The 19,364-nt window shown below is 39.9% G+C and overlaps 1 protein-coding gene across 1 annotated transcript in view; it reads right to left on the bottom strand.

Moving 5' to 3' along the window:
• LOC311234740 (VPS10 domain-containing receptor SorCS1-like) overlaps positions 1-19,364 on the bottom strand; it is a gene marked incomplete at both ends in the record, with an annotated part of 304,411 nt that overhangs the window by 108,051 nt on the left and 176,996 nt on the right. Inside the window, 3 exons of the mRNA XM_084321983.1 lie at positions 1,338-1,427; positions 3,511-3,629; positions 7,288-7,352. Coding sequence (XP_084178109.1) covers positions 1,338-1,427; positions 3,511-3,629; positions 7,288-7,352 — 274 coding nt within the window. The remainder of the gene's footprint in view (positions 1-1,337; positions 1,428-3,510; positions 3,630-7,287; positions 7,353-19,364) is intronic.

A 19,364-nucleotide genomic window follows, 5' to 3' on the forward strand; every position in this document is an offset into this window, starting at 1 on the left:
CGCTCGCCACTAACGCAGGAGACGGCGTTGCTACCAGCTGGCCAGTCGTTCATACTAACACAATTGGCAAGTGTTAGAGGGTGGGAAAGCCGGTGGGTGGGGATTGGACGTTGTGGACAGCGACTCCTACTGGTCGGTTTGGTGATGCCGGTGCAGTGGAAGCAGGAAGTAGCGGGGGCAGCGTGAGCCTCCCACGCGATACTCCTCGCCACTGAGAGTTCGAGCTGCTGCGGTGAAAAGATGCGACAGGCTGCCTCCTCGTGTACCGGAGGGGACACGTGATGCAAGGCTTCTGTCCTCACTACAGCCGACCAGTGGGAGGCATAGTCTAGCAACGTTCAAGACAGGGGAGGGAAGAATTGGATAATACTGGGATGGGAGAAAATTTGAAAAACGGGGAGAAAAAGTGGATCAAAAAAAGAAATTCAGACTCGGAAGGGGGAGTTGACCAACCACACCTGGGCTATAAGCTGGCCGGAGGTGGGCGTGGTCGGACAGATGGGAGGTGCATGTGAGAAGTTTTCAGTTGACGCGCACAGGCGCTGAGTGTATCCCATAGGCGAAGCAGAAAAGCTACGCTAATCATATAACTAGGGTTATAGGATAACCTTCGTTATATTCACCACGGTATAACACGGGAACATATGGATGGAAAAATTATCTCTTTTTTGCATCTTGACCAGAAGAAACTCAATGTCAAATGACTATAGTATTGTATCCATGGCTATAATATAGAATATAGATTTAGCTCTACAAACAAGGTGACTAACTCCCATCGTTTACAGCTTGGCAGTAGCTACCACAGGATAAGGCTAATAGCTGGCAGCCAATGAGTTAAGGGTTGGAAATGAATGTAGCACTGAATTATTGTGACATATGAATAAACCAGACATAGCCTACAAATGTCTTGCTCAAACTATTTCAAATTCCACTTGGTTACAATATCGTTAACAATAAAAAAAAAAAACATAGATGTATGAAGAAGCCCCATGAAGCAATCTCTCTTCACAGACATCATCATGGTAGGCTTTTCACATGCTATTTCTGGGTCGGACACCCGCTTAGACACTATATAATTGCCACCACATTCATGCAGGACTTGATTCTCTCATAATGAAGCACTGAAGAAAGCATGTAGATGAAATGTTTGCTGTCCTGTAGCCCCGTTTAAACTCACCTGCACTTGTACTACAGAGCTTGAAGTCCTGGTCAACTAATTTTCAGCATGCAGTGCACTCCTCTAGACCTACTTAAGTGTCATGTGTGTCAATATCATGAAACCTAAACCTTTTAGCAGGTAAATAGTGGAGTAAGTGATGTCCTCCCAACCGTATTACCTTCGGAAGAGTGTACTTGGGAAGTTTCATCGGGTAGAACGTGTCTCTTTTGTACGACACGTAATGGACAGATTGACCGCCCATTGGAACCTAGAAAGCCAAAGCAGCATGATTAAGTAATCCATCAGGTTTCTATCAATGCGTTTACCAGCTTCATTGTTTATATTTATAGCAGTGTGTATAAAACCCTCCGAACCACAATGACTCCTGTGTGCGTTACTAATGGCGAGGCTGTGTGCTAAAGCATGGTGTGGCAGGATGGGTATATAAAACACTGTGATTGCAATGTGATACCATCCCATGCCGAACATAATCGCCTCTTTTACTTAATGAAAAACAGGGTCTGTACAAGAATTTAACATAGTTTCCCGCTTATCTGGAGTACTATCTTTCCATCCAGATAGTTTTGGTGTGATTCACCTAGTTTTAGAGATGTCTGCTGTGGATTTGAATGGCACTCGGTTTGTGGCACTCAAGATAATTCACAGACCTTATTGTGAGCAATTTCATGTAAGAACAATTTTCTACCAAAGTACACACCTCCAATCATTCGGTAGAAGATAATTCCTACGTGAAAGTGCCATTCAGTTCTGTTACGAAGGATCAGATTAAACCGAATATATATATTTACTAATTGATATATATTGCATAATATTTGTATATCGTCTGATATCCCTTGTGTATTCTTTGTACATATACACGGAATATCCCTTTACCTAGTACAGACCATAATATTTCGTTCTCCTATTGGACAGCGGTCCCTTAGGCGCCACTGCCATACCCCCAAGGTCTAGTTCAAAGTCACCGCCAAAGACATGCCTGGACATGAACGGCTCTGCGCAAGAATACGAGACAGGAATAAGGCTGATACTAGTTTGTTCACCTAACGTATAAATATGGCGCAGGTGAATACAGAAGTAGTTCGAGTTACCCAAGTGAAGCCTCACCCACGATACAACGTGCGGTGAAGTAGGGCCCGTTTGGCCCCAAATAGAGCATTGAGACCGCGTGCGAATTGATAGCTGAAGTATCAGAGTTTAACGCTGTACCGTCGAGTTCGACCTATTCTATTAATTCAGTAATAGTCTATTTATGTATAGTGTATCGTGCGGCTACCGTTCTACAGTGACCAGCATTACCAACGTTTCCTCATACCAGCTAGTGTGTTTATCCAGGCTGGGCAGCTTAACCTGGCGCCTTCATCCGAGGAGCCCTAGACGAGGACCGTGTGGACATGTACACTGGATAACCTACCCGACGACTACATAGCCCTTTTCGGCTGGATTATATTTGCTTTGGTCCTGTAGCTGATGGAGCGAAGAATCGTCTACACCCACAATTGTGTGGGATTTACCCTGTGAGGAGCAACGTCGAGCCCGCCTCTAAGACGCCTGAGGCTGGCTAGCTTTCTTCCATGCGGAGCTGCATGCCGGAGAATAGCTGTTATTCGTCTGCGGATCAAGAGATTATTGCACTGTCTCCTGTACCTGGAGTCTCCCTATTCTTCGTTGACCCAGACTTTGCTACCGACAAATCCTCTCCCCTTGCTGGCCTACAACCGGAGGGACCCTACTAGTATCTCCCGCTGCCCTACTAGTGTACCATAGATATAATTCCTAAGATACAGGTGGTATTCATTATCTCCTGCGTAATATTATAATGGACTTACGCTCTTGACTTACTCACGCACATTCTTCGCCTTACAAGCGCGACTCTAAGTAAAGTAATGTAATCTACTATTATTGCTGCTAATAAATATTATTCTAACCAAGATTTGTGTGGAACCGTGTCATTGTGGAAGTGTTCATCGCATATACCTGTGTACTGTATGGCCAGTAGTAATGTACATAAGACGGTAGTGGTTTAATGATACCATACTTATTTAATACAGTCAGGGAATTGTACCCCTCAGTTACAAGTTCCAATATTGTAGTATTGGAGTGACGGCAGATATTTCTACCGCAGAAATCTCTACGGCAGAAATCTCCAAAATGAGACGAATTGCACCGAAAGATCAGGATGGAGATAGATAGCACTCCGGGTAAGGGGGTAGGGGTAAATATTATGATTTACATTTTTGGTTGCGCTGCCCCTTTAATATGTGATTCAGCGCAGCTGATTTACAGCTTTTAATTGTCTTTTAATGAAGCCAGACCTTGCAATAAAAACCCACCTGGATGAAAACATACTCATCCTGAACCACCAGGGAATCGGGGATGATAAATCCTGGGAAAGGCTTGCCCTTGTTTGTATCGGAGCAGTTCTGCAGTTTGCACGTTATGTAGTGTGACCCTGTAATCAGCATGAAATACGTGACACAAATGTAAAAAGAACAACAACAACAACAACCTCTAGTGCTGTTGAATCAAGGATCAGCATTACTTATATCAACAGTACTTATAACAGTACACGTTGCAAGCCATACAGTAAGAGCCAAACTTGGGTGGCCAATTTCTGCTCTTACTAATAGAAAAGGTGAAGCTGTCCCATGGTGTTAGTAGCTTCAGACAAATAAGCCGCTTTCTCCAGAGACAGGACATTAAAGGGGCACTTCACCAAAAAAAAACAATGTTGATTTATTTTGCACATAATCTCACGCACATCCAAAAACTCTAAACAGTTTCACACACATGCATTTTGTTTGACACAGCGCCCTTTATTACCAGAGTTTGGCCAGGTTGGATATTATGGACGCCATGTTGTGGCCACCTTATCATAGTGAGTCATAGGCCTCTGACACTCTAGAACTCCTTTTGAAACCTTGCTGTCCAAACTCTGGTAATAAATAGCTCTGGTTTGACAGTTAGTGAGATTGAGAGTTTGAATATAGCCACCAGTGATGTAATCTAGGACATTGTTGTGTTACAGCTCCAAGAAATTATCTTGTATTATAGGGACTGCTACCTCATATCATTCCATGGTGCTGTAATTACAGTAACAATGATTCAATGTCCCAGATGACATTACTGGTGCCCATATTTATTTACTCCCAATAACTAAATTAATGTGTGAATATTTTTGGACGTTTGTGAGATTATGTGCAAAATAAATCAGCATTGCCTTTTGTTAATGTGCCCCTTTAGCACTGAAGGCCTTGTGGAAGTGCCCTTGACTGCACTGTGGCCAAGAAAACAACCAAGTCACTGCCTGGCCCTTGAAAAATGAATTAGCATAATCGTATGCAGTCAATTGAGATGAGTGAGTAGAGAGAGAGAGAGAGAGAGAGAGAGAGAGAGAGAGAGAGAGAGAGAGAGAGAGAGAGAGAGAGAGAGAGAGAGAGAGAGAGAGAGAGAGAGAGAGAGAGAGAGAGAGAGAGAGAGAGAGAAAATAGGGTGAGAGTTACAGTAAGTGCACTGGAAGGTCAATTACCTCTACTGCACCCTTTGGAATCAAACAAAGGGGTATACAATGAAGTTTGGCACAAGTGCAACGTGTAATGTGATTTGTTTTCTGTTATTTCAATAATGAATACTATAATTGGAGCCAGCAAAACCTAAAACATGCAATACATTAAAGGGAGGGCGGGAACATGCTTTGTTCCATGGTCTCCCATTGGCAATGCATTAAATGCAAACAATGAAAACAATCTTTGAGGAAGCTTTGCAGCATCACAACGCTCTATATCAAAGGTGATTGTCATTGAGAAGAGCTCCACGGCTTTGGCGCTGACACAGTGAAGTCTGTTGTGTGTATATAGAGCAGGGGTAGGCAACCCTAGGCATGCGGGGGCATTTTCATTGGCACAGGGGGCAGCATTAAAAAAAAATTATAAAAAAAAAATTATAATATATATATTTATTTTTTTTGCTTTGAAATATTATAGTGAAATATTTTGCACTGTTGTCGCATTTATCTTGTTGAAATCCTCCCACAGGATTTGTTTGTTTTTAACTTATTATGGATTGAAAACTGAAAACCTTAATGCACAGTAACTGAACTCAATATTTGTAAGTTCTGGTAATTTATTATAAAAAAAAAATGTACAGTGTAGTCTTGCGATCAATCAAAACTTATTTACACGATATACCTCACATTCACCCTCCATTCACATCCTGGTGTTCTCCTGGTGTTCTCCATTAGACCTGTAGGTGGAGCTATGACAGCACACGTACAGTACACACACCGATGGTGTGTGATGTGTCCAAAAATGAATGGGCAAATGTTTGAAAGGGTTGATACAACCATCATAATAATATTGTTAATAATAACAATAATGATGTAATAATGTACAAATTATCATAAAAAATACCTGATTATGAGAAAAAAAATTACGATGCATGGGATATTGTTGAGGCACACTAGTTACAATTATATTTCAAACAGGCACTCCATGTCAAAAAGGTTGCTGACCCCTGATTTAGAGTATAGAGCTCAGTCCAGTGTGCAAAATACGGGGGACCTCTTGATTGACACTTGTGACCCCCTGAAAGCTACATTTGGGGTGATCTCTGAACAAAATTATAGTAATAATAATAATAATAATAATAATAATAATAATAATAATAATAATAATAATAATAATAATAATAATAATAATAATAATAATAATAATAATAATAATAATAATAATAATAATAATAATAATAATAATAATAATAATAATAATAATAATAATAATAATAATAATAATAATAATAATAATAATAATAATAATAATAATAATAATAATAATAATAATAATAATAATAATAATAATAATAATAATAATAATAATAATAATAATAATAAGTATTTGTCATGTGCAATCGTCACTATATGTCCAGTATTCATTATTCTATTTGCAAAACAAAATGAGCAATGTGGGAAATCTCAAGACTATAAAGGCGACAGGAGCTAGAGCGCTCGAGCTGTGTCCTAGAGTGCACAGTTGTTGATGCTGCTGTTGCTCAGTTCAGTTAGATGGTAAAACAGCAGCAGCTATTAATGGACATCCGATAGATTTCTGTACCTTTTAGGCTATGGATAATAAACGTTTGCAAACCTACAGTACAAGTAGGCTACTGCCTACGAGGACGAGCAATAGGAATGCAGACGTCGTTAAATTAATCTGCAAGTCGGGGGCGGTCAGGTGGCGTATCGGAGATTGTGCTCGTCACCAATGCAAGAGGCTGCGGTCTCGACTCCCGGAGAGTCAGCATTGCCTTGGCTCGGGCTGATCGCTATACTAACTCGTTTGGCTGAGTTAGGGGGAGGGGAGCCGTGGGTGGGTCCTGGGCGTTGTGGACAGCGACCCCTACAGTTCGGTCGGGGCGCCTGCTCAGCGAAGGTAGGATCTGGAGAGAGGTAGTGCGACCTTCCACACGTTACACTCTCCCAGTGAGAATCTGCGCTGCCAGGCTGGCTGCCGGCTGGCTGCACATGCGTCGGAGGAAAGCATGTGACAGTCTCCGGCCTCTCGGACCAACAGTAGGGGAAAGTGTGCAACAACCAGGAAGGGAGTTGGGAATTGGCATAACGACTAACAGTGGGATGGGAGAAAAATCGGAAAAAGAAGGAGGGGGAAAAAGATAATCAAAAAGAAAAGAAAAAAATGTATCTGCAAGTCAAGCTTACTTGGTGTGAAAATTATGTAATTCAATTTATTTATTTTCTGTGATTTTTAAACAAATTACTTATGACTTATAATTAGACCTCCACTCCCTGTCCATGGTGTCCATAATGCCAAAATCGAAATCATCATGTGATATGTGTATTGTCGTGTTGAGAGAGATCTGTGGTTTTATTATCCATGTTCTCTAAATTCATTTTCATCGTGGATATATAGTCTTTTCATGGGAAGAGTAAAGTAAAGTTGCAAAGGAGAGTAAGGGAGAGAGAGACAGAGAGAGAGGAGAGAGAGAGAGAGAGAGAGAGAGAGAGAGAGAGAGAGAGAGAGAGAGAGAGAGAGAGAGAGAGAGAGAGAGAGAGAGAGAGAGAGAGAGAGAGAGAGAGACTTCTTGTGATTACTTACGTCCTTCAGAAACTCTGGTCTCCAGATGGATCATTCCGGGCTCTTTGTCTAAGCCCAGTCTGGACCTGTAATGACACGAGAGACATCTGAGGAACAACCACGTTTCTACACGTTTTACAGTGCATGAAGAAAACCAATCCATGCGCTTTGCACACCCAAGTGTGCGTGTCTGTAGATATTTGAAAAATGTTGCAATGTGTTTTAGACTCAGTTATACTCGATTCATCTTGTGATTTGGTATGTACAGAACAATGGTAAGATCGGGAGTGGATCTTGACATCAAGGCATCGAACTTTCATCAAGCATTCTTCTTGAATACTGTTTCAATTGTAACCAAGATATTGTTTATTGTTATTCACACTTACAAATATACATTCTGGAATAAAATAAGTAAAAAGAAGAACAGTTAAAATGTGCAGGAAAGGTAAAAAAAAAAAACCAAGGGCTTATAAGCGACCTCCCCTCTTAAACCTATATAGGATAACTACACAAAAACAATCCCTCCCGTCCCCCCCGTCCCCACATTATGCACAAACACATGTGCATATCCCTCTCTCATACACACAGATACATACAATACAGCATTATATATTATATTATAATGTTGGGTAAAAGATTTTAAAATACTTTACACAAATACACATGGATACTAGACTACAGGATCTGTAGTTCTTTTTTAAGCTTACTTTTAAATATATTTAAAGTGGAACATGTTTCTATTAGATTTTGTATATCATTCCACATCACTGCACCTTGATAAACAAATGAGAATTTGGCAACAGAGGTCCTACAGAAAGGAATGCGTAAGTCTTTATTTCTTCTTGTGAGATGTGCATGATAATGAGAATTAAACTCAAAATAAGTTTGAAAAAAAATTGGCAAAGATAAAGGAAGACCAATTACTTTGTACATAAGAACCCCTGTTTGATACTTGTTGACCTCATAAATTGTGAGTAGTTGCAGTTGTTTAAATAATGGTTTGGTTGGGGCTAAAATAAGAAGAGTTGGTTGCAATTCTTACAAAGGATTTCTGAGCTCTATGGATTGTTTGTAAGTAAGATGGGTAAGTGCTGGCCCAAAATATATTGCAGTAAAATATGTGAGGATAAATTAAACTGTAATACAAAGTTAGTAATGTGCTCTTTTTTAATTGTTTTTTAACCCTTTTTATAATGCCCAACGATTTTGAAACCTTCTTGCAAACAATTTCACAATGATTCTTAAAGCAGAGTTTCTCATCGATATTGACACCTAAGAATTTCACTGATGAAACTTGTGCAAATCTTGATTCCGTCTGAAATGTTTTTGTTCTTATTTCTAAAAATAATGAAGTTAGATTTTTTGACATTGAGTGATAGCTTGTTTAACTGAAACCAATAGGAAAAATGGATGAGTCCATAATTTGCTTTATCAATAAGGGAATCAAAATTATTGTCAGTGACGAAGAGATTTGTGTCATCAGCAAATAATATAGGTGACAATAAACTGGAAGATCATTCACATAAATCAAAAACAACAAGGGTCTTAGAATGGACCCTTGTGGAACACCACATTTTAGTACAGCCAGCTGTGATCGATTACCATTGAAAACTACAAATTGCTCTCTGTTGTTTAAGTAATTCTCAACCCATTGTATAACCTGTTTTTTAAAACCATAACATGACATTTTTTATAGTAAAATTTCATGATTCACTGTGTCAAAAGCCTTTGATAAATCTAAGACCAAGATATTGTCTTGAATTGATCCAAACAAAACAAACAAAAAAGCACAGATAAAAAAAAGGTCACTGACACCGCTAACACTTTTAGCAAACAGTGATTATCAATGCTGTTAACATGTCATTACTCTAAAAGAGAGAAAGACTCTCAGACAGAAATACCTTTTTATTTTACCAAACAATACTAAAGGCAGTTGCTCGAAATCACGAGCAAAAGAAACACAATGGTCTGTCCCCCCAAAACATGGTTCTGTGATGTAGTTCATGGGGGTAGGTGCACAGTACGAAACCGTTTCACCAACGCTCAACAGAGATTCCACACGGCAGCGGGTAAGTGCACAGCGACAGCAATGACCATGCTTGTTGTATTAATAGCAGCTATTGTGCCAGAAGATGGGTTTCTTCTCATTTTCCATACTGTAGCGGTGTCTGAGCCATAATAATAAAAAAATAAAAAGGCTTGATCCTGCTTCCCTCAGCACTCTGTAATTGCCTCTGAGCTCCATCTCTTTTAATGGACTTTCTGTCAAATACTTCATCCCATTCTATCAGTGAACAGCATCAGGCAGTGCTCTTAAATAGGCCCCCTGTATGAGGGTTCCTCGCAAGGTTGGTTGTTTTCATGTTTTGTAATTCATGTGGCCTTGTTTCTCTTCAGATTTATTAGATAAGATGGCCCCATGCAGGGTATATGGTCAGAATAATGACAACACTTGCAGCAGCGTTCCTAGGTAATGGCTTTTTGACACGCACATGTTCGCCCCGTGTTTGGACCTCGGCCAACACATGTTGTCTTGTTTTACACGTGTGTGTTTGACGTGAACAATAAATGACCAAAGTGGTTGTGAAGACCTGGCTGCTAGTGCGTTTTGGTCTCAACAGTAGCAATGTTGACATTTATTTATATAAAAAAAATTATAATAAAAAATAAAAACGTTTCTAAATGTAACATATTCAACATGCTATAGTCCGCTACAGAGCAGTTCCCCATCTATTTAATATTCATTTTGAAAATATTCCCACATGCGCTCCGTTGTGCCAGGTGAATTACACGCTCGTGTTAACTCCACTCGAGTGTACACCTCTTTGCCTCAGTTGGTGTTGCCTGAAGTGTTGCCTGAAGTGAAGCTGCATCTGTCTCGCTTCGCTTGCCTCCTTCCACTGACTTTGCGTGCGTTCGCGCGATCGCCTCCACATTTCTCTTGGTCGTCTATATGTGAACAGGTCGTGTGCTCATCACCCCCGTGGCTAACATTGATTCTGATCACAATCTGCCTCTAACGTTACAGTGTTTCACACGCCCCTCCTAATTATTCATAGATGTTCAACGGGGATACTATGCTGTTATGAAGAGCGCCTTAGCATATTGCTAATACCGTTAGCATACTGTTCAAATGACTCAGTGACGACAACCTTGTACCTTGCTGCGAGAGCACAGTCATTGTCATATAGAGGGCACTGCTGCCATCAGGAAATAGTAGAGGACGGTTGTAGAATCGTGATTTTATATAGTTAGAATATTTAGAAACAAGTCATATTAACGGGATGATCATTATGCATTGATTACTCATTTATTATGTGTTATACTTGTGAAGTAACAGTGTCATACCATATTCACAACACTTGTCTCTAGGTTATACAAGGGCATACACACGTTTGTGTGCACCCATCATCAGAATTATCATTAAGATTATAACAGGATGATCATAATGCACTGATTACTCATTTATTAATGTATTATACTTCGTAAAGTAACAGTGTCATACCATATTCATAACACTTGTGTAGTCTAGGCCCTAGGTTGGGAACCACTGGTCTAGGGTATACAAGGGCATACACACGTTTTTCTGGCCACTTAGTGTGTGCACCCAATCATCCGAATTATCATTAAGATTATAAGCACATCATTCAATTATGTGTCATAAGTGTTAAGGCTGTTTTCATCAAACAGAATACATTCATAGATGGGGATGAACGCCCAGTTAATGTCGTTAATGTTATTATTACTGAATATTCCTGGGATGACATTTAAAAAAAATTATTCCTAGGGTATAAAAATTTGAAAACAGTGAAAGGTGAACTGAATACAGCAGCACAAAGCACCTGAACCCTTCTAGTGTGGGTGGACTTCATATACGAAGCCATCAGACGATGAAGGGTGAGGCCCTTTTGAGTTTTATTTTTGCTGCCGTAAAGTCAATCCAAATCACTTGGAGAGCGAGTGTGATACATCACCCAAAAGCACTCCGACTCTACCGCCTTTACTGTAGCTATGAATGAACACCCAGACATGCCATCTTAAAGGGATATTTCACTTTAGTAGAACATGTCAAGTTTCAGCAGTCTTTCCTCTATGTAAGTGGATCTACATGTAAGCTAGCGACCACTGCTGACCACCATTTCTCCCAGGTGTCAGGCTCCTCGTTCACTTCCATTCATCTTGGGGACCTAGTCTAAATATTATACTTCTGAAGTATTAACAAATTACTGCTGTGTATATTTTAATAAAACAGACTGAGTCAAAGGTACGTGTTTGTTTTGGCATTTGATGTGTCATCCGATATTTATTTCCTTTGAAAAATAAAAGCAGATCCAGTCCATTTGTTGTAGGTTTGAATGTGCTGTGTGCAGAGAGTGGTTACCATGGTTACCTGCTGCCTAACTGGAAGACAGATTCTGAACATTCTGTTAAAAGTTGACAGTTGGTCAAACTACACCTCAACTACACATCAGTTCCTTTACTGATAATTTGAAAATGGCAACATTAGCTCAAAAGTCACAAGTATATAATACAGAATAATATTGCTGTATAGGCCTACTGTAGTTTGTTTATACTTCATAAGTATTATTTAGACTTGGTCCTGGAAGTGAATGAGGAGCCTGATACCTGGGAGGAATGGTGGTGTTGACAGCAAATTACATGGACAACAGTGGTCACTAGCTTACTTGTAGATTACTTTCGATAGAGGTAATACTGGAGATATTTGACAAGCTCTACTAATGTGAAATCTCCCTTTAATATATTTAGATTTAAAAGGTAGTCCTAAAAAAAAAATCTTAGTATGAGGGATTTATATGGGACACATACATTTCAGTCAGAAGTCATGATGATAAATGTGTTTTGAAAAAATATATAGACTGTTTTGGGTCATATTATATTAACACATTGACTGCCACGCAATAGCCATATCCTTAGCAGCTGACGCCATCACTGTAAATGGTGGGAGTCGCTCACCTTGTTTGCAGGGCTATAACTATTTAAATATTATAGCTATATATGCAATACTATGGCCCATTTGACATCGGGTATCAATCGTTCAAGATTATATTTTTTCCATCCATACATTGTCGTTTTATACCGTGGTGAATATAAGTATAGTTTTAGAGTGGTCTAGGATCATTCCTGGAATGCTAGTAATAGGCTGCGACGCATATTATACTTAATCCATTGGCATATGATCAGTATATTATGTTCCATCATGCATGCAGGAAAGGGGGGGGGGTCGTTTATGATTAATTGATTGTCACGGCATTCGTTAGTACAACAGCATACGTTGATCAGAGCGATGGCTCTGATGGCAATGGACAATCAAGCTGAAATTAACATTAGATTGCTCTTACCTGTGGCCGATGAGACTGCAAAAAGAATATTCCAATGATTTGATTGCCATCTGCTAGATCGTAAGTCCATTTGACCCACGCCATAACACCCAAAAGCATAATGATTCTGGCATCCCCAAGGCGATTCAATGCAATCGCGTGTGTATCTTGATCCACGTTACAAGATAACTCCGCCCGGAAGACATTCAATGATGCACAGAGTAAAACGTTCTTCAGAAAGTAAGTGCAACATCGGCCGCATACCACCAGGCGGCGGTATTGGACCGTTGCGATCTCAGACAGAGTGCCACACATTTCCACACAGCAGGATGAATTATGAATGGAAATAGCTAATAAAAGAAATAACGATCATAATAACAAGTATACTCATTGTTGGCGCCCAACTATTGGCGGGCTATAACGAGGTGACTCGTTGTTGGCGGCCATTGTGTTAAAGGAAACTTCTAGGCAAAAGAGTCCTGCTTGGTATTGCGTTTATTTTTTATACCTTTTGTGTTTTGGTCTGACGTGTGGGTTGGAGTTTAATAATTTATTACAATGTGAATTTCTCCTCTCTTGGTAGAGCCTGAAGGGCTCTACATGCTCCAGCAACTGCAACACAACTGGGACACAACATGGACAACGCAACAATGTTGCACGCACTCTGCAATTATACTTCTGAAACAGCTACGCGCAGCCTAGTGTTAGATTTCGACCATAATCAGCCAGTATCACCTCTTCCTCTTCCGGCCCATGGGGACATTAACGTGTGTTGTCGGTAGGGCTGGGCGATATGGAAAAAAATCATATCGCGATAACGATATGATAATGTTATCATATTTCTCGATATCGATAATTATCGAAATTGTTATAAGTATTAAAAAATAAATAAAAAATTTAAACAACAGATGTATGTTTATTTTGCAGCAATTCTTTGTCATTGCCGCCATCTTTAGTGTTACATCCCCTCACACTCCAGTTCTCAGGCTGCAGCTGGTTTAAAAGCTAAAGTAAACCGGCTTCTCTGCTGGCTGTGGCTCCAGGGAAGTTGAACAGTTCTGGCTCTGCTAGTTTATTTTCGATCTTTTGGCGCTTTTTTGGTGGACAAACCACCGCACATGTGCACCGTGACTCGTGACTGGAGTCTAGTTCTGCTAGCACACATAGCCTACTGTGTACAGACGGTTTCAAACTGTATTTTAAATTAGAAAGCAAACAAAATAAATGGACAAGAGAAAAATTAATCTCAATGGTCAGTATTGTCATTTGGACAAGCAAAGCCATTACTTTAAGTTGCAGGCAAGAAAGACAAGTCTATCCACTGTCTCTGGTTTAAAAAAAAAAAAAAAAAAAAAAACGATTTTCCGATTTTTTTTTATTTCGATATTCGATATCGATTATTAAAATATATCGCGATATTTATCGTTATCGTTATATCGCCCAGCCCTAGTTTGTCGGGCCTTACAAATAAATTTGATTTGATTTGATTCCTCTGTGTTCGTGTAGTTTCTGCGTTGTGTTTATCTCTCTCTCCGAAGTCGACCTTCTCATACTGGCTGTACATCGATGTCATCCCCCTTATATGCAATCCGTAATCATAAGAATGTGACACTGGCAACGTGATACCTTTCTTGGAAAAACGTTGTTTATTCCATAAACAAAGCCTCGTAATCAGATGTAATCCCTTCTGTATTGTCCTTGAAAAGTCCTAATTCATTCGTCTCCACCGTCTCTCCTCATTCTCTCATTAGTCCGATGGTTCTGGGCCTTGTCGTAGCCAACCACCATTTTCCTGTTAGCCGAAGCTAATGATGATGTGTCATATTCCCTTCCCCCACCCAGCGAGGGTGGGGAAGGATGAAAGTCTCTGATCCACGTCTGCTCGCATCAGCTTCGTGTCTAGATCTAACCTTACCAGGAAGAAACTCACATCTCATAACATTCTCCCATAACAACGACAGGCCCGCCCCCTCTTCTCGTTGCTATGTGACACGCTGTCATGACAACTGCTGTTCACCTTTAAGACACACTAAACGTCCGTTCTATTGATGTCAAACTCTCCATAGTTCTTTCTCTCAGCCCTTATCAGTGTTTATGTTAGCAAGCTGCCGAACGACCTCGAAGCCACACACCCTGCTTGCTACCGTGGAGACACAGAACTGGCTGCCCTACTTTTAAGATCTATAGATCCGTCTGAGTAGATGCTGTCACCCACCGATATATATACATTATATACATACACATTGAAAAACATAGACATCCTTCACTATGCAACATTGTACCCCAGATGTAGCAGCTAGGTTCCCTAGATGAAACATAACCAAGGCTATATAATAGCCGTGTTTATGTTTGTTTTTGCTCGTGTTCTTGTATATAGTGTAATATAGTTATATTTAGTTCGTTTGTTACGTTTGTTAGTTAAGTTAGTTTGTTAGTTTAGGTTAGTTTTAACGTTAAATAAGTTAACGTTAGCTAAGTTAGCAGCAGGGGTGGACGCCGTTGTGCAAATGCAGCTACAGGCAATCGATGATGAGCTGCTGATTTTAATCGGCAGGAGAGAGAGCTTGTCAAAGCTGTATATAATATAATATCCCTGTGGTGCAGTCGTAGGCACGACAGCAGCTCAAACTACCTGTTGTATTAAATTAATTGATTGCTGTTTAACTTGTCAATATGTCCAGTCCTTTCGACTAGCCCCACCCGTTCATTGTAAACAATGTAATTATATTAACGTTACTGTGTGTTGTAGCTATGTTAATAAATTCTGAATTGCATTAACGTTAGTTGGGTATGTTAGCTAGGGGATCATCCCTATGTTCCCCGGGTCCTATATTCCCTGGGTCCTATGTTCCCTGCTTGATTGATTAATAGATTGAAAATTGTATTAATTTTTATTATTTTATTAATTATTAATGTCCGCCTTGTTTCGAACTGGTTAAGCTTAGGCCCTCTTTCGAACTGGTTAAGGTTAGAGTTTGGAATCAGGGGTGGTGGTCTAAAATTTTCAATCAATCAATCAATCAAAGCGGGGAACATAGAACCCGGGGAACATAGGACCCGGGGAACATAGACATGCTCCCTTAGCTAGTATGATAGTGCAGACAAACAAAGCTATTTAGTTAGCTTGCTAGCTATCGTTGGTAATCAAAAGTTGCCTGTATTTAACGTTACCTCAGGATACCACTGTCATTGTATTTAGCTAATGTTGATAGCATTGAATAGCATCAACGCTAGCTGGCTGGCTACAATGAATGATCACAAGCTGGCATCGTAAAATCTCAACACCAGTCATTGGAATACTGTTTACTAAATTATGGAGGCTTTTTAATCGTCAAGGTAAGAGAGGATTTGTCATGATCAACTGAAGGCGTATGCTATGAAACAGTCTATATGCTTGGCTACTTAGCTAACGTTAGCTTATTTGGGTTTTCAGAAAAAGGCAGGCTATGTGACGCTAATCTCTAGCTAGTATCGTATGGTGTATTTCATCACAGTAGCCTCCCGGTGTTTAATAAACACTTCTAGCCAGGACAGCATGATGTAGAAGGTCGGCTTGTTCTGACTTCCACCTGCAGCTCCACTTTTCTTGTTAAATTAAATGTAACAATCAAATTCAATGTAACTATCGATAACGTTAGCTAAGTTAGCTATTTTTGGATTGCGAGGAACCAATATTATATGACAGCCCCGCCCCCATTCGCTAACCACGCAACTACGCAACGCGAATGGTTGTTGCAGTCGCTAGTTAGATTTTTGTGATAGGTACGCAACACCCTCTGCAACCCACTCTGCCCACGCAGAGCCCATGTTGTGTTGCAGTTGCGTTGCAGTTGCTCCAGCATGTATAGCCCTTGAGGAGTGGCCAGGAGTAGCAACCGCTCCACTATACTCTATACACTAAAAACTGTAAACAAAGCGCAATGCCATTGCCACAACATTACAGATTCTACCTTTAACCCATTCAGTGCCATAAACGAAGATTCTCGTTTCTGGGTAGTTTTTCCTTTTTTTCCGATTTTAATACCCTATTCAATGTCAGGGAGCTGTATTTTGCATGTAAAAGGCATAATGGGACTCCGAAGGTGCAGTACCAGGCGGCGGTATCGAGCACCATTTGAAACGTTGTGTCTTGGGCTGTGCATCAATTATATAGGTCCGGGCGGACTTTTCTTTGTCGGACAAGTGTAGCAGTTGTAACGCTCAGATTGAGAAGAAACAATTACTCCCGATCCGTGTTCTGTGGTGGATTATGTTGGCGAAACGATGGACATCAATACTTGGAATGGCGATCAGATAATTGGAGTATTCTTTTCGGGGTACATCCTAGTCAAGGTAAAGGCTATATGATATCAATCTTGCGTTGATCCAAGAATGTTTTCATTGAGATCCGAGCGTATGTGTGTAACGCTAGTCCATAATGTATTCCGTTGGTGATGAGCAAAGCATCATAAAACGAACATAATACCTATCATATGCATTTGATTTTTTTTATTGTAGCGTGTAGGGACAAAACGCCAATGGATTTAGTATAATACACGTTGCGGCTTATAACCAGCCTCTCAGGAATTGGCCCGGATCATTCCGAAATAACACTCATTCACCACGGTATAAAACGGGAACGTATGGATGGAATTTTTTTTTCTTTTTTGCATCTTGACCTGAAGAAACTCAGTGTCAAATGACTATAGTATTGTATCCATAGCTATAATATAGAATAATAGTTATAGCTCTACAAACAAGGTGACGGACTCCATTAGTTTAATGGGTGGCCTCGCATAGCCGTCCCCCGGAAACAGCGTGGCATAGGATGTGTTAAATGTTTAATAAGATACTCTTACACTGTTAGAGACTGTCAGTTTTTGATGTTCAACACATTACAGGAAGCCCAAATCCAACCCCACCCAGATGTGGCGTGAATTAGGGCTGGGCGATATAACGATAACGATAAATATCGCGATATATTTTAACAATCGATATCGAATATCGAAATAAATAAATAATTTTTTTTTTTTTTTTTTTTTTACCTGCAACAGGGCAGTTTTAAAACCAGAGACAGTGGACAGACTTGTCTTTCTTGCCTGCAACTTAAAGTAATGGCTTTGCTTGTCCAAATGACAATACTGACCAAATTGAGATATATTTTTCTCTTGTCCATTTATTTTGTTTGCTTTCTAATTTAAAATACAGTTTGAAACCGTCTGTACACATTAGGCTATGTGTGTTAGCAGAACTAGTCTCCATTCGCGAGTCACGGTGTGCGGTGGTTTGTCCACCAAAAAAGCGCCAAAAGATCGAAAATAAACTAGCAGAGCCAGAACTGTTCAACTCCCCTGGAGCCACAGCCAGCAGAGAAGCCGGTTTACTTTTGCTTTTAAACCAGCTGCAGCCTGAGAACTGGAGTGTGAGGGGATGTAACACTAAAGATGGCGACAATGACAAAGAATTGCTGCAAAATAAACATACATATGTTGTTTAAATTTTAATTTTTTTTATACTTATAACAATTTCGATAATTATCGATATCGAGAAATATGATAACATTATCATATCATTATCATTATATGATTTTTTTCCATATCGCCCAGCCCTAGCGTGAATCACTGATAACAACATTTGGACTTGTTAGTTAGGCATTGTGTGAACATTTGAGGCTACATTCATTGGGGAATTGACAGCTACTTTCACTGGAGATGATCGATGTATCTCTGTATGATCGTCGATGGCAGGCGTCACACGGAAATAACCACTTTTTCTTTGATAAGACCTGGTAGTTACTGTTGATGTTTTAAACAGCTGAAGATGTTTCCACTATCAAACTCTTCGATCGCACAACTGCAACGCACAATGCAAAGTTTTTCAATATTAAAGCGATAGCTGAAATGATAGCCTGTACTAGTCTAGCACATACTAGTGCTAGTCTGTACATAGTCAAATAGGGCCTGGGTAAAAACAGATGCACGTCTTATTGATACATTTAGGATATACATATAATTGCATACTCTTCATGTTAGCCTTATTCCAGTGTAACTCTTGAGGTAATTTTCTCAAAGAAATTAGATTTGGCGACACTCAACATAACATAACTACTTTAATATAGATAGATATCAATATTATAATTGACATAGTAATGTGTCACGTGTTTGTATCTCCTCTACTTTCATCAGACCCTATAACTTAACATTAGCAGGCTAAGCATTGTTCTGTTTCACATGCTGTACTGCAAGCTAGGCTAACAGTAGGCTACATAAACTTTACTGAAAGTTTACCATGAGGGAGACATGTTAGCCAATACTTTAGCAAGCTACACTATACCCCTTCCCAAAGGAAATTAGTGTTCTTACAGTATATACCACCTCCCCTTTGAGGACAAATATATCCGTCGCTTTGAACAAGAAGCCAATAATGTGTTTATTCAGGTCAATAGACTGCTTCAGTGGTGGTTGTAGGATTATTCTAACTAGGGTGGCCTATAGGTGGCCAAGGTTTATCCAGAGGTGGCTGCCTGCTACATGCCATGGATACACATGTGAAAATAGTTTTGGGTTGTTGTTGTTGTTATTGTTTCCCACATAGGAAATGCAATAAAACAAAACATAAATGAATAGGCATAACTGTTGATGCTCAGTCTCACTCCTATTTTGCAGAACCTTTACCGTCTGTGGGCGGTAAAGACCTCTTGTCATGAAGGCCTTTGTCTGAGCTCCTTTACAAAAGGTAGACAAATGCTCTAAGCATTCCACCACCGCACAGCAATCCATT

The sequence above is a fragment of the Notolepis coatsorum genome (assembly GCF_963971535.1).
Source record: "Notolepis coatsorum genome assembly, chromosome: 9".
In the NCBI taxonomy this organism is placed as follows: Eukaryota; Metazoa; Chordata; class Actinopteri; order Aulopiformes; family Paralepididae; genus Notolepis; species Notolepis coatsorum.